At 41.6% G+C, this 15,761-nt stretch overlaps 3 protein-coding genes across 11 annotated transcripts in view; 1 reads left to right on the top strand and 2 right to left on the bottom strand.

The window, feature by feature from the left end:
- Nucleotides 1-590: 590 nt before the first annotated feature.
- Ubr3 (Ubr3 ubiquitin ligase) lies at nt 591-9,551 on the bottom strand. The gene is made up of 3 exons (XM_064116892.1): nt 9,144-9,551; nt 1,837-7,934; nt 591-1,467 (listed from the first exon to the last, which is right to left on the bottom strand). Exons 2-3 carry the CDS (start codon nt 7,731-7,733, stop codon nt 1,350-1,352), a joined length of 6,015 nt encoding a protein of 2,004 aa, XP_063972962.1. The 5' UTR covers nt 7,734-7,934; nt 9,144-9,551; the 3' UTR covers nt 591-1,349.
- Nucleotides 9,552-9,677: 126 nt separating this feature from the next.
- On the bottom strand, nt 9,678-12,685 carry LOC135160425 (probable oligoribonuclease). Of its 3 annotated transcripts, XR_010298560.1 has the most exons (7): nt 12,628-12,685; nt 12,469-12,557; nt 12,254-12,315; nt 11,614-11,775; nt 11,172-11,392; nt 10,856-11,083; nt 9,678-10,710 (listed from the first exon to the last, which is right to left on the bottom strand). XR_010298560.1 is itself a non-coding variant. In XM_064116961.1 (6 exons), exons 2-6 carry the CDS (start codon nt 12,548-12,550, stop codon nt 10,954-10,956), a joined length of 657 nt encoding a protein of 218 aa, XP_063973031.1. In that variant the 5' UTR covers nt 12,551-12,557; nt 12,628-12,685; the 3' UTR covers nt 9,678-10,953. The 3 variants fall into 3 exon arrangements, 2 of the variants coding, with proteins under 2 accessions (XP_063973031.1, XP_063973032.1); XM_064116961.1 differs by having other exon boundaries at nt 9,678-11,083; XM_064116962.1 differs by lacking the exon at nt 12,628-12,685 and having other exon boundaries at nt 9,678-11,083; nt 12,469-12,597.
- A 1,424-nt stretch (nt 12,686-14,109) lies between these two features.
- Nucleotides 14,110-15,761, top strand: part of LOC135160645 (syntaxin-binding protein 5) — a 51,000-nt gene continuing 49,348 nt past the window's right edge. For 3 of the 7 annotated variants that reach the window (XM_064117420.1, XM_064117423.1, XM_064117422.1), the window contains exon 1: nt 14,114-14,815. In XM_064117420.1, the coding sequence (XP_063973490.1) occupies nt 14,696-14,815 (120 nt within the window). In that variant the 5' untranslated portion in view covers nt 14,114-14,695. Of the gene's footprint in view, nt 14,816-15,761 lie in introns of all 7 variants that reach the window. The other 4 variants (XM_064117417.1, XM_064117418.1, XM_064117416.1 and 1 more) reach the window with 3 other exon arrangements.

The following is a 15,761-nucleotide window of genomic DNA, read 5'->3' as shown; positions in this document are numbered from 1 at the left end:
TGAGAGTCGGAGATCTGCTTAGTTTATCCTTGCTGGCAAAAGGATTGGGCTCCTTCCCGTCGGTCGTGAAAAATGTGTCAATTTTAGGGGGGGGGTCATCTTTCCTAGCTATTTTTCTTGCCTTCGGCGTGTCCTCTTTATCAGTTTTCTTAGGTTTATTTTTACTACCTGGCGGCCTTCCCCTCCCTCTGGTTGAGCCTTTGGGTCGAATCGGTGCCGGGGATGATTGAGATTTGGGGTGCCCCATGCCCCTGTCCTGTTCTGATGCTGTTGTCCCTTGCCGTTTTTCCCGCCTGTCGCTGATGGTTGCCGCTGTAGTCTCCTTAACCTCAATCTGAGACGTACTGTCGTACCCTTTGGATTCAATAGTCTCAGGGCTCTCAACTCTCCGAGATAACACTCTCAGGTTTCCTTCACTATCTTGGGCAATTAGTTATACTGTTTTTATCGCTAGAAATGTGGGGATATCACTTTTATTCGAAAACTTTTTGGCTTAGCATTTGATGTGCCAACCGTTGCGCTCGCCATCCACATCATGTTAGATTTCATGAACTTTATTACTTGGTAGGGCAGTATAAGAATAATTCTCGTTTACCATAGTCATATTTTTATTAATCTTCATAGCTAATCTAAAAATTTTCATGTATTCATAAATTCATTCATTCCCCAATCATCGCATACCAATCGAAGCAACAAAAAGTAACTCGTAAAAATATCCTGATTTCGAGTTTATCCAGTACGCGTGACTTGAAAATATCGATACATATTTACAGATCCACCAGTGATGAATAGCCCACCAAATAAATCATTAAGTGTGACATCGTGTTACATTTGATCCTTGAGTTACAAATTAATTAATCATTCTCCTGTTCATGAGCGGGAGACAGTCAATAGTAAGCATGAAATCACAAAAAAAAAGATAATAGATTGTTAATATCGGAATATACATATAATATTAAATCCATCTTCACTCCCATTATCACGCCTCTCCTCGACTTACTTGAAACATCGGATGAGTAAAAATAATTCATCATTTGTTCTCGTTAACGTAGGTTTACCCTTTCAACACTCATTTTATTAATACTTTCAATCCGTAAATAATTAATAATTCTATATATATTTCATATCTCAATTTTAAATAAATATATTTATCATACATGCGCCAAGTTGATTAATCTCGTAGTGGGAATTATATTCTTAAGGTGGAAATGACGATTTTTATTTCTCATCTTGTCTCTTATTAATGGGAGATGATTTCTTTATTTCCAACATGTGTTTTAAGTAATTCGTTATTTTTTCTTTCATCGTCTGCGAAGGCGGAAGAAGGGGTTTCTGACGCCTGCCGGTGGTCACAGTGCATCACGGTGCCATACCCATGTTTTCTTCGTGTGATCAAATCGATGCGCCAGCCACTGTTGCTCGAGAAGTTGATATCTCTCTTGGCTGAGGAAAAGAGGCTTTCCACGTCTGCAATTATAATACAGAGAATATATTAGAAATTTAAAGTTTACGTCAAATGTTGCGTTATATTTTTTAATATATTTTTAGTTTAACATCGCAACTTTCATTTGAGGCCATATGAACCTTAGCTTCCGGATATTTTGCGATTGTTCTATTTTTAAAAATTCTGCAATTCTGATCTCATTCTGAATAGTTGGAACATTTTACTTCGGAATTCTTGGCGGAATTTTGGACGTGGGCGAAGAAAGAGAACATCAAAAGCAATTAAAATTGACTCAATAATCTGTGAAGAAACTATAAAATTGCTAATGTTCTTTGAATATCTCCCTCCTCACCAGATTGTCCTCATAATTAAATAATTAAATTAATACTTACTTGAGATCCTTATCCTCCTCTCCGAACTCATCCAAATAAAGTGAGCCCCACAAGCAAGCCCTCTGTCCCCTGATAACAATAATATAAGTCGACGTGACGACGAGATAAATTCCGGTGCCTCCACCACAATCAATCGAGTGTTGAACAGCTTCACCAACATTGTCCTGTTTGCAACAATTCTGCTTGAGGCACACAATAGCCCCGCACAGTAAACAAATACTAATCTCCGGCGGCACCTTCTGACACTTGTGGCACGCCTTTTCATGATAATAAGTAAACAATTTTTCATACTCCTTTGGAAGACTGAGGAACTTTGGCGCTTGCCAAGAAACGTAGTGATTAACAATCAGCTTCTTCGCTGCAATTTGACTTCTCCGGTGAAAATCAAGAAACTGATCGCACCAGAGTCTGGGTACTCTGAATCCAGCCTCGTTGTCCTGCCAGTTGAGAGCAGCAGCACCACTGAAGCCAGACTCATCATCGTCATCACTCACCAATTGAAGGTAATTAACGAGTCTGAAGAACTCAGTCTGAGGCTTTCTAGTCTGCTCCTGTGGGAGCGGCTGGGAGTAGAGATGATGTCTCAACAGAGCAGCGACCCTCAGAAAAGGTAGGCAGAGGGTTTGAATAAGTACCTCATAATCACCATGGACTGGTCTGGAGGTAACATCATCTTGGTAGAAGTCCCTGGAACTGAAATGTTCTATCACATTCCTCATGACAGTGTCTGAGGAGAGTCTTCTATCGCAAACACCAGAGTTCATCTCCAACAGAATAGCTTCTCTCACATCGGGGGGTAAATTGCAGCTAACTTGCAAGACAACTTGATAATACAACAAATTATAGATAACTTTGACAACAACAGCGAAGTAAGTCTGGTCGATGTGAAGGGGGAGCAGAAGGATGAACTGAATTAATAGAGTTGTTGGATCTTTCAGCAAGAGAGGAACCTCCCTTTCATGTGGGGCTAGAGCCAGTGGCGAACTATTATCAGGAGGCAGTCCACACAGCTGTTGCCAGGTGTCATGGACAGGCCAGTGAACCAGCAGCCTTGCGTGAACCGTCAGAACGTGAAGAAGAGCTACTATGCAATCACGTTTGGGAGCTAAAGACAAATTTGTTGACTGAGGGGAAGGATACAACTTCCCACCGTGCTGTACAAGTTCCACTTCGAAATTAGTTCGAGCCACTGAGGTAATAAACAGGAACAGGCTCTGGTGACGATACTGATGATCACTATTTTTCTGCTTATATTTCAAGTAAGTTGCAGCGGTTATCTCCTCCATCGCCTTCCCCATGGCTTCAGACAAATTCGAAGGAACTGGGTTTCGTTGTGATTCCATCAGAAAATTGTTTATGTCCTCCAAAATAGTTGTTGGGGAAGAATGCCTCGATTTTACTACTGAGCAGGATTCACCTAGCTGTGGAGACATGGGTAGGACAGAGTTGGCGAGTTGACGACACAGGGGGCAGAGATATTCCCCTCGATTGACAGCCAGACTCTGCTGTCTCGGTTGATTACGCAACGACTGTCGATAAGGGTTGAGGCAGTCTAGATGGAGGTGATGGCCGCATGTCTGCACGTGCACTCCTCCTTCCCATCCAATGTTGCAGGACAATAACCAAGAGGACGTATCGAAGTGGCGATGCATCTCGTCTAGACGCAAGTTAAAGTGAGCTGTCCTGGTATTGTCCTTCGGCACTCGAGGATCTTCATCACATGTGGGAAGTGAGACTCCCCCTGACTGCTGTCTCTCATGACCGACAACACTCGTCGATTGCACCAGAACCACCAGACCCATTGGCTTCTCCTCAGTGCTCGGTGTCGTTTGGTTGCAGATAACACAGTCGTATTCCTTCTTGCTGGTGACATTAGTCGTTGATGAAGGATCCGACTGGTCCCAGTCCATTCCTGATGTCGACGCGTCCTCAGTCTCCATTGCTTTTTTCATGAATTGTTTCTGCTTATTGGCGAATTCTGCCATCAACTTCTGCTGCCGTTCCTTCGCCTTCTTCCTCCTCTCCTCACGATCACGATGCTCCACTTCTCGTTGGGCGTCCTCACACTCCTTCGTCCTTGGCCACAATTTGTTCCTAGTTTCATTAATATTCAGTTTGAGATTTTCATCTAAATTTGAGATCTTTCGGAGTAGCTGTCCTATGAAGTACGGGCCATCACCGATTCTCGATTCAAATGAATCGGCTGTCGATGTTGAACTCGAGGGTTCACTCGTTCTAATTCCACTATTCGATGATTCATCGGGATTCCAGCTGTCAGGAGTCCCAGACAACTGAGAATGAAGCTTGAGTAGCAGAGAAATTATACTCTCTCCAGACTTGGACAACATCTCGCGTGAAGAAGGGTATGACTGTTGCTGATAATGCGATGAACTCGTAGAGGGTACGATATCCCTGACACTCGATCCTGGAGACGATATTCCGGAGGAGGTAGTGCTCGTATTGGTCGTGGGTACCATTATCCTAGAAGCTCCAAGTCTCGGAATGATCACTCTAAGTAGATCAACCTCACTATTTCCAGCTGCAGTGGTCATCAGAGGTCTCTGTGCCGGGTTCACGGGTACCACAGCTCCTGCATCCAAATCCGATGATATCGTTTGCATTAACGAGGCTGGAGGTCGTGGTAATGCTCTCTGGCGAATCGGCATTGGCATATTCTCCGATGGATTTTGATTACCTGCCTCCTGTCCATCCCCTTCCTCACGAATTTGATACCGTTCATTAGGAACGATAGACAAATCCCAATTATTCGATGGTAGCAGAGCTGGTAGTGCAGGAGTCTCCACTGGCGCCATTATCTGCTGAATATTCCTGTGTTCATTGTAATCAGGGTCTGTCGTTCCTGTCGGCCTTCCCCTCGCTCCTTCACCAGCTAACTCCTCAAGTAGGTCCAAGTCCCAGACTTCTGCAGGCTCACCAATTTCAACCTCAAATTCATCATTCAGCATCAGCGAGCCCTCGATTATGTCAGACCCTATGTCCCATTCAGATCCTCCCTCGGTGTTCATAAAGTCAGAGCTGCTCTCTACGAGGCTCGTTCTAGGTATAAACGTCTGGAGATTCTGAATGAGGCTGTCAGTCTCATACCAACTCCCAAAGTCCATGTCCTTAACTGAACAGGAGACACTGGCTGATCCTGAATAGCCAGTGTATGGACAGATGGGACTGACTTGCTCGGTGGGCACTTCAGCGGTGACAACAGCCATTTCAAGAAGATAGATAGCCAACGCCATCATGTGTTCGGAGATATTTGGATCGTTAACAGCTTTGTAAAGCACGGAGTAGATCATGGCGTGGAATATCCTTGTTCTTAAGACGATTCTGGGATCATCATAATCCTGAGACACTGGAGCTGGGTATCTAAAGGGCGGCCAAAGAGTTGCGCTGTTGTTCTTCTTGATCGAATTCCCGGAATTTTTCGAGGTCACATACTCAGTGAATCTGTCCATAGAGACTTGATAGTCCCGTCGGTGAACTGCACGCAGGAGAACGTGCAGGGGATCGTACATCTCATCCCAGACTCGAGATTTGGGGCCGTACATTCCCTGCTGCATTATTCCATTCCCTTCTAGATTAGGTGCCCTGTACTGAGCAACTTCAGCGAGAACTGCTTCGAAATCTCTGTTAGGAGTAGTACCACATCTCTCGGGCATGAGCTCTATCAGTTGACTGTGGGTCTTATCCCCCATGCAGAGGAGGGTCACCATCTCCAGATGAGACACTTGAGAGTCAGACAAGCCGAGATTAGTTCTGACGTTTATCAAAGTTGCTAGAAATATAAGACAGCTCTCCATCATGGCTGTGTCGTGTTCACCGGTCAGTAGACTATTCTGACGAGATCTCATGGACCGAAGGCTTAGCCACACTTTCACATGGAACTTATCGATGACGGCATTGATGAAGACATCGGGCTGTAACTTAGTAGCACAAATTTGCAACAGATAGAGATCAGCGTCAACCATAGAATTACAGAAATTGCACTGGATGTAAGTCATCGCTTGTCCCTTAATCTGAAGACCATTTCGTACCCACAAGCCATTGAGTATCTCGTACAGGGCGACTTGAATTCTCAGAGGATGCATCATCAGCAGGTGAAGCATGTCGGTGGGAGGAAGAAGCTCCTGGAGGGTAATCCCCTGTTGTCGGACAGCTTGGCACATGAACACTGCGAGATAACGATGGAGGGGGATGTGAAAGGACACGTGGAGAACGTCGCAGACGTCAGGGCTGGTGAAGCCGATGGCGTCCAGCCAGTCTTGCAATGCTGTCAGGCAAAAGGACAAGGCCCTTCTGCTCACTGATGCACTCTCGGGACCTTTCAGGTGAGATACCAACGCCCACATGGGATACGCACTGGCCTCTAACTCTGCGCTGAAGGCTGCGTAGTATGTCGTGGGTTCAAACTCCACGTGAGCACCCATCTCTCGTTGGTTCACATTCATCCCTTGGAACATTGAGAGAAAATCAAACCACATTTCTAGGAGTGTGTCATCTGTGAGGAAACGGACGGCCACTGGCTTGTGAGACAAGACATTGTTCAAGTCGGATACCAAGGGCCAGTAGCAGTGCTCTTTCATCACCTGACGTGCACAGTCAACAACGTAATGAAAGTTCTTGTTGGCTGCATGAAGAGTGTTCTCCACCAGGATTCTGCTCATCATGTACTTGAGACTGATAACCATAACATGAAGGAGCTTTAGTTCATCCACCATTCGGACAGCGAGGCCATTGTTACTGAATAGCTGGACAGACACGTGGACAACGGAGTTACTCAATGTTTCAGGATCTATCGATCTCTCCAGCATCATGGCTATTCTGCTGTAATGAAGGACGAAGGCTCGTGTTAACGATTCTTTGTAATCAGGATCTGGTAGCAAGCTGAGTAGAAGGCACACCAGTTTCTGGGGAAATTCATAAGCCACCGTCCAGAACATGAGCTCTTCCAAGAAGGTCGTGTGTACCAGGTCCTCCTGGAGGGACGGACAGTCCTTGTACTCGTCAGGGGGTTCTGGATTTGGCAACGATTTTATCGCATCCTGGTAGATAACGTGGCTTTCCTGGCAGTAGGCGTCGTACTCAGATTGCCCACCAGATGTGGCTGAAGAGGATGAGGACGATGATGACGATGAAGAGGATGAGGATGACGTTTTCCCGGGATCCATTAAGCTCCTGTACTTCTGGGGATTTGTCAGGGCTGATGTCATGACTCTTCTCATCAACGCACCCATGTCGTTGAAGTCAAGCAACATCTTGAGGTATGCATCAGCACTTTGGATGGCATTTCTGTAGTCAGCACCAGCCTTGCAGTTCTCTCGTAAATGTTGAATCAGTCTGAGAATTATCCTGGGCATCATTGCCTCAGCCACGAACATGAGGTCTGAGGGGGCTGGGGGTTTGTTGACAGCTGCATTGGGGCCGTGTTTATCACAAAAGCCAGACTCTTTCATGACATTTGTATCGCCACAATCACAAGCACCGCCTGCCTGGCTCAGGAACATGTTGAAGTCGTGGCGGTAGTGATTACCTCGTTTGAAACAGTCTGTGCAGAGGGCCATGCAGGGGGATATACCGCACGTTCGACACCGATAGGCCACGAAATTTGGGGTCCAGACGAGGCCGCAAGTAGTGGCATTGTCGTACTCTATTACTGTTGTCGAGAATTCGTCGGGGGTTCGTCCACCCGCCATTAACCACTTGCACCAATCGATCGTCCCCCAGTCATCTATTGGTTTTCCTGGGGTAAGGAGGATGTCTAGCAGGTCGTCCAGTTGCTTGTGAGAACGGCTTCGGCATTCCGCTAGGATGTATGCCGCTGCTCCTTGCTTACCTTTATTCATTAGGACCTGGGCTGAGGTGCTTTTACCGAATGTCGAAGACATTTTTACTGGGCCAGTCGCTGTTTTAGGATGATTTCTTGCGGGATTCAAAGAGTTAAGAATTTTCCTTCGGCGAGAGAAATATCATCATAATTTTTGAGATTCTCTTGATGATATTGACGAGGATTTCTAAGGGTGTCTGGCACTTCCTCGGGATTTCCTCATTTTCTTGGGCCACACAGGCACTTCTGGATGTTTCGATACCTGAAAATTATGCTACGTTAGGTTACCCGAGTAGATTTACGGTTTCTGGTTGAAAAAAAATAAACACTTAAATTAAGTGAATTCGGGGAGATAAAAATATATCCATAACGCTCTAATGAAAATTTGTAAAGACGTCCTGTTTCGAATTCTGGCAATGTTGCCCTGATGTTCATTTTTGTTACCACATTGGTGATCGTGGAGTTTTGTGTGATACATCTCAAGAAATGTGAATAGGTTGAACGAATGTTCACTAGTGTTTGAAATAAAGTGGTTAGGTTACGGTCGGTGGAAAATTGAGTTTCTAAACTGAATTTATTTTATTCGTGAACCACTAATTACAGTGGAAAAAATGCAGGAGCTGAAACCAGTAATTACTCTAGGCTTATCAGGAATTGGCGTGATTTTTCTCAGGAGGTCTTAATCATTAGGTTGACCCGACTCTCCGTAAAAATTCATAGAGAAATCCAGAAAGAGTTATCTTTCAATGGATTTCAATCTCGACAATTTCCTAGATTTTATAGCTGTAACAATTTCGAGAAAAACACTTAAAAACTCAAATACTGGGGACTTCCAAACATCGTCATCTAGTGTTCCCAGCTATGCCATAAGGACACATGAACGATGGATCCGTGCAAAAGTCAAAAATAATTTTTTTATTGTCTTCTTTGAAACAATTAAAATTGAGCACGAGAAATGATAACTCCAGTAATTTTTTAATTCCAAGGCAATCGCCCTTCATCAATCTACAAAAAGCTGTCATCACTTTGGCAAATTTATGGTCAGTTGATGAGTTCTACAATGCAGAGAATTTTTATGAGCATAAAGTTCACACAATCACATTAGCACATGTTTTTTCTAGTGCCAAGGATGTTGCTCATGACTGAAAAATACTTGAATCCCCCCTAGAATTGCCTCTATCGAAATCGCTAGCAAATCTTTCAACTTCATCTTCATAAAGTACCCAACAACATACCAAACAAGCTGCGAATTATTTTTTAACAACATTCTGTCCAGCTGCATTTTACGAAAATGTAAATACCTGAAATGAAGATCCTTCGACTGTTAAAAAAATGTTAGGTTACGTCCGGTGAAAAATGCAGTCCCTGAACTAACTTTATTTAATTCATGAATTACGAATAATGGTCTGAAAAAACCATAAACAAAAAATATTGATTGAATCAGGTTTATCCCAGGCTCAGTTAATTTTACCTCGATCTGATGAGATATCTCAGGATGATGTGGACACGATTCACTCTCTCGTACACTTGTTCACAATCAACAATCACTAAACTATGTATTGAATTATTTAAGTCCAGTCTCACCACTGATATTTCCCACCCCGTTAGCCCATGATCATTTTAATTTATTCAATTTTGATTTTTGTATGAATAAACGAACATCAAGTGACAATGGAATCCCAAGGATTCATAATGGATCACGGGTATTACAAAATCATCAAGCTCCCAAGTTAGATCTTAGATCAAGTTTTCGATCACTTGGTATATGATGAAACGATGAGAATATGTATAACGTGTATACTATTTTATCTAGCACTTGGGACTGGATTTACCGTGTGGGCACGAAACACGTTAACCACTGGGTGACCAACTATTTCAAGGGTAAGAGTTGGAGGTACGTGTTCTTGAGGAATTCTGTCATATTTGGTGGTTGAGGGTGGGGGATTTTCGATGATGATCAGGGGGTGGGTGCAGTGTGTTGGGGGTTTTGGAACAGTCAGGGATAGGAACACCGAGGATTTTATTTATTTCCGAGTTATTTCACTTTTACAATTTTTTTTTCGGAATTTTTTTAGACGTGGTTTTGAGTTTTGGAGTAAATAGTTGGGGAAAAGTGTGGCAGATGTCGGCAGCGATGTTTTCTTTCTCAAATCTCTGTGTTCTCCTCGAAAATGTCACTCGCAGCCATTAGTAAATTCAGGACCAAACTCGAATCCAAATCCGCCAGAAATACATATTTTATTTTTAAAAATTCTCTCTTACATAACGGCAAACATTAAAAAGTAATTGTAAATTAATTTTTATCATTCGTAGGTAGATAAGTGACAGGTGACTGCTTCGTAAAATGAACTAATTCTATCGTGTGAACAAGGTTTGTACCAATTTGTACTGCACTTAAACTGTTTCGCTACGTTCTCAGTTATTTTTAAATAAATAATCAAAAGTCCAACATCAGTTGTGACCTCTGTGCGACACAGACGGAACCCTCATACCAACAGTGTGGAGGGGCTCCGTTCGTACTTGTTCAACTGTACAAATGATCAATTGTACACAGATTTTTCAGACGGTGAGAGCACCACTGTGTAGGGATTCAACTGTCGAGAGAAAAAACTAGGTATAGTCACATCTGTACATGCGGTGCAGGGTCGATTAAACAGCGTAGACAAGGTAGAGATTGATAATTTTTTCTCTCGACAGTTGAATCCCTGCACAGTGGTGCTCTCGCCGTCTGAAAAATCTGTGTACAATTGACCATTTGTACAGTTGAACAAGTACGAACGGAGGTAAGATATGACACCCCCCCGAGCTAAGATATGACACAAGGAGGTAGTGTCAAAGATGATAGGAGAGATTGCTGTCACTTATGGAACGGCGTCAACTCCAAAAATTTTGTAGCAGTGCCTGGTAAACGTGCCTGTCAGTAATGCATTACCTCGGAGAACGTGGCTACCTGGACAGGGAGCTTTTAGCTGTAGGAGGCCCAGGAGCAGAAAAAATGCGAAAACCGTGAAAACGGATTCTAGAATATTTCTGGAGCCCTGCAAAAATCGGAAATTGTCTCACAAATCGAATGGCGCTAGCCCAATTGCCCTAGCTATATTATTTCCTGAGATATCAGCGAAAGTGGCGCTTGCAAAGCCTTGTCCCCTCTTTCTCACTTGACAATACCTCCCTAAATCATACCTTATAGCGACAGTGAGGTGCCCAATATTCGCCTGCTCATCAATCAAATTTCTCTAGAATCACCACTTATAGTTGATTATATTCGATGTTGGAGTACGTTAATCTAGGCTTTTTAAAAACGTTGACTTATAATATTTCAATTGTTCTATACTCTCTCGTATATCGTCAATCGCTCGGTGCAACTCTTTTTTTTTCGGAGCCGCTGAAACTGCTGGCGCATTCCATCTCCTAAGAACAATCGAAATTTAGTTGTTAATTTTCACAGTGACCGCATCGACCACAGCATTGATTACTACGAAAGATTGAGATTATTTACTTTGCCAGTTCCGCTATTGTCGACACGTCGATAAGCCTGTAATGCAGGAATTCGTCCGCGATTGGCATATGAACTCTCAGGAACATCCTGTCCATGTATATAGAGTTTCCGGCAACCGGACAGGCTTTCTCAGGTACATATTCCTTCAGGAAACTTAATAACCGTTCCTCAGCAGTTTCGAGGGATATTTCGCTCTTCCTAACGGCATCACAAAGCCCAGTCTAGAAAATAATTGGTATAATTGATATAATTACAAATAAAATTCGTCGGTTGCATTTAGGGAAATGTGTGTCTTGGGGTTCTATTACTCTATTAAAGAGGGCACACGTCCATTAAGAAATATTTTGTATTTTTTTTGCACAAATGAAGCTATAAATGACAGTATTTTAATTGAGAAGTTATTATCCCGATTTTCTTGAGGGAGTGATTGTTGAATACTCACTGCTTGGTGATTTTTTTTGCACCATTCATTCATATTATTCAATATTTCATCAGACTGATGAATAATTTCGTGGAAATCACTGCTTATGACGTTCAATTCCTTATCTGTGACCAGACAAGCGACTTCGAGAATATGGTCTTTGACGGCGTCCAATCCAGTCATCTGGAACAATCGAGTGAACATCAATATTTCTAAGTTTCTCATCAGTTAACTGTCGATACAGAGAAATTGTTAGTTACTCCAGTTATCAATAATCATCATTGATGTTTATCGTCCACACAGTCAATCAGTAATCGAAAGTAACGATCGACTGAGAAAATAATCACTCAAATATTGTTGAGTCGTTATTGACCAATTAATCAATGAGTAACGATAATTGCAAGAAAGAAATAATTACTGATTAGTGGAGTGCACCTTAATTACTCGTCAATTGGGTAATGGAACGGGTTGCACTCTTATTACTTAATGATAAAATCAATGGAAAACATCAGAATAGCATTACAGATTGAGGTTAGGTTACTCAAAAATCTCCTACTCTCGTTACTAATTGAAAGATTATGGATTAATAAGAGTCGTATGATTTGTTAAAGACATCAGTAATCAGTAATAAAATATGTAATATTAGTAAAAATAATATTACCTCCATATCCATCCACACAATGTTCTGCTCCGAGTACGTTGCTACCGTCTTCATGATTCCAACTATGAAAAAAAACGTTGTAAATCCTCAACTAAATATTTGTTAGCACAATAGTTGAACGCAAAAATGTTGAATAAAACAATAAACTGTCATTTATAACACTTGGAGCGACCTTCACTACAGATTTGAAGTAATCAATACAGGACAACTATCACCTTGCTTGCTCAGGTTAAGTCGCCATGTGTAATGCGGTAGGGGCTTCAAGGTTCTAACAGCCTTCTCCACAATTTTCAGCATTTTTTATCTGCAAAATAATAAATGAAACAAAGGACATAAGTCATGGCGACTGAAAATATTAAGAAATGTTTAATTACGGAAAGATACTGAATCTCAACGTCAGCAATAACATGTGTTCTCAGATTTGAATTCTAGTTATCTGAATCTACAAATGATTTGACCGTAACTGTGATGCAATTGGCTGCGAATTATTTCTGATAATGTTAGTTATTTTACCGATCATTTATTTAAAATTGTAGAATACAAATATACAACAATATACCTAATAAATTTCCTGTTCTCTAAATAAATGGAAGAAAATCTCCATAAATTTTGTTTTTTAAATCGAAGCAAAGTCTAAATAAAATTATCGGAATTATCTCAATCGTGGATGCTGTCGATATAAGGTACGATATGGAGAGGTATTTGTGATGCCCCAGCAGGGGACAAGTTTTCGCGAGTGCGACGAGGTCGAGCCGCAGTCACTTTGACCGTTCGGGACTGGCGGAATTATTTTCAAAACTGTATAAATAATTAATACGTCCAAAAAAAATTGAAAAATATTTTTAAAAATAAGAAAATGAAGGGAAAAACGAAAAGAACAATTATTCTTAATTTTTGTTTAATTTACTTACGCCTCCACCGGGATTGGTAATTTTGCGACTTAATTAGCTTGTGTAGACGAAAAATTCGATAAATACTTTTTTTCGTCAATTACCCAGTCTTTGTTTTTAGAAAAATTAAAAAAAATTTACTTTCTTACTGGAATTCATCTTTTGGCGCCCGAAATAGTCAAGTGACGGTACCGTTGAGGGGAATGCGATACACAGCGCTGCGTACAGCACTTCGAGGTACTTACCCTATTTTATCGTCAGCGACATCAAAATTTCAAACTACATTTCTCTGTATCCTACCTTACACTCCACGGCCAACGGTCCTGCCATCTCACGGAGTCACCCATCAACCTGATACGTAATGCCAAAGAGGATAGACCAAAGTAGAGGCTCAGTTCTGGGGGTTTGACTGACGCCAGTTTCTCCACGTTACCGACACGATTTCACCCCCGAGGAGACGGGGCGCCACGAGTCCTACTGGGGTATCTGCATATCGGCCAAGCGGGGGGGCTCCGTTCGTACTTGTTCAACTGTACAAATGATCAACTGTACACAGAATTTTCAAACGGTGCTCTTACCGTTTGAAAATTCTAAAATTCTAAAAAGCTAGACTGTACATGTGGCGCTGGGTCCACATGTACAGCCTAGCTTTGTCTCTCGACAGTTGAATCCCTACACAGCAGTGCTCTCACCGTCTAAAAATTCTGTGTACAGTTGATCATTTGTACAGTTGAACAAGTACGAACGGAGCCCCCCCGCTTGGCCGATATGCAGATACCCCAGTAGGACTCGTGGCGCCCCGTCTCCTCGGGGGTGAAATCGTGTCGGTAACGTGGAGAAACTGGCGTCAGTCAAACCCCCAGAACTGAGCCTCTACTTTGGTCTATCCTCTTTGCGTAATGCTGCACATCAGCATGAAGTTTTCCACAAAACATTACATCTGTGTTAGTTCTCATGCATACATCAGTGGCCACTGGCAAGTGCGAGCCTGTTGCCAAGTTATTGATCCTTCAGGTTTTCCACGATTAAACAACACTGCATTGCTGTCATCTACCAAAACAGTCGTGCCACGGTCGTGCTTTCCAGCGGAGTATTACACCCCACAAAAAAAAAAAACTCCCCCAATATTCCGTCGAAAAGGCTCATCAACGGGAATAACTCACAGTCCCAGAGAAAAACAAATTGCAATGTAGTAAAATTCATTGGGACAGCAATTAATCAATTCGTTAAAACATATAAAATACGGTTGTGGTGCAATATGACGTACAATAATCAAAATGTAGAACAATTTTCGGGCGATCCTACACGTATCTAGTGTTGTAGTTGAATGCTCCATACAATTGTGAGAATTAATGAACATCATGAACCTGATGAGGATGCTGAATACATCGTTGGCTAACCAGGGTGCATGATTCAATAATAAATAATGGAAAATACAACAGGCAAATGGCCCAGTTATAGAAAATAATACATTATAATATACTGCAAACGGAATGATGTACATGTGAAGATAACATTCAACACAAATAGACATTTTTTTTATACCATCGAGATGAAGAAATTCACCATCAAGGGTGTCCTCGACGGTTTTCGATCGTCTGTTGCTCAACAGGTTAAGCCAGATCAGGAAATTATCGAAAATTTACGACCAGAACATTTTCAAGTTAAAAAGGTAAGGGAATATGATTCTTTATTTATTATTATTGTTGGGAAATTGGGGGGATGGGGGGATGTTTTTTTGGGGAGCGAAGTATGGAAGGAATCCCCAGTCAATTTGGCAGCCAAGTCCACATGGAATGTGCTCGTCCAACGAATCAGAATTGAGAGGTAGTCTGAAGGGGTTCGATCGAGTACCATTGACGAATTTGAATTTAGGAATCAGTGCTATAAATTTTAGACGGATTCTTCGGTTTAGGGTTTTCATCCCCTTTTAGAATGATGGAATTGGGAGGGTGACGATGGGGAAATATTGGCTGTCTCCACCTTTGCTCTTTTGTTTCACAATTGACACGTACAGGGGATAGAGAAAATTTTTTTTATTGAGATGTCGGTGTCTTTGAAAGACTATTTGTTCAAGTTTTTCATCCTCGAACAAATTGCTAATGGATAAATTCGTACAATCGCTATGAATTATTTATTTTTCGATAACATTCGGTTCAATAGAATGATTTTAGACTCTAAAAATCATTCTATTCCGTAAAGTAGTTGACATAATGATGGAAAAGTTATAATTAAAAAATTATCACATTGTGTTTCTTTTGTAGTCCAATGTCACGTACAAATAAGAATTTTTCAACTTCGAGCAAAAATTTATATGTCAGTGATGATTAGAGATTTTTATTAGATACTAATTAGAAACGACAACTCCATTTTCTCATAATTTCATAATTAATTCAGTAAGAATCTCGTTGATTATTGCGCCATTGGAAATGCCTCATGCGAATTATTTTTTCTATTCTATTTGATAAATAAAAAGAATATTCACTCAATTATTGTTGGTTAAATTTTTTATTTTATATTACAAACAATTCCGGAACATTAAAATATTCTGGAAGTCATGGAAACCATCGAATCTCCATTTAGGTGATTCTTTTATTGTAGGTTCTACGACGAAACTC

This window comes from Diachasmimorpha longicaudata, chromosome 3 (genome assembly GCF_034640455.1).
Source record: "Diachasmimorpha longicaudata isolate KC_UGA_2023 chromosome 3, iyDiaLong2, whole genome shotgun sequence".
NCBI classification, from domain to species: Eukaryota; Metazoa; Arthropoda; class Insecta; order Hymenoptera; family Braconidae; genus Diachasmimorpha; species Diachasmimorpha longicaudata.
The sequence above is the reverse complement of the archived record's forward strand: the minus strand, read 5'-3'. Positions and strand labels throughout refer to the sequence as shown.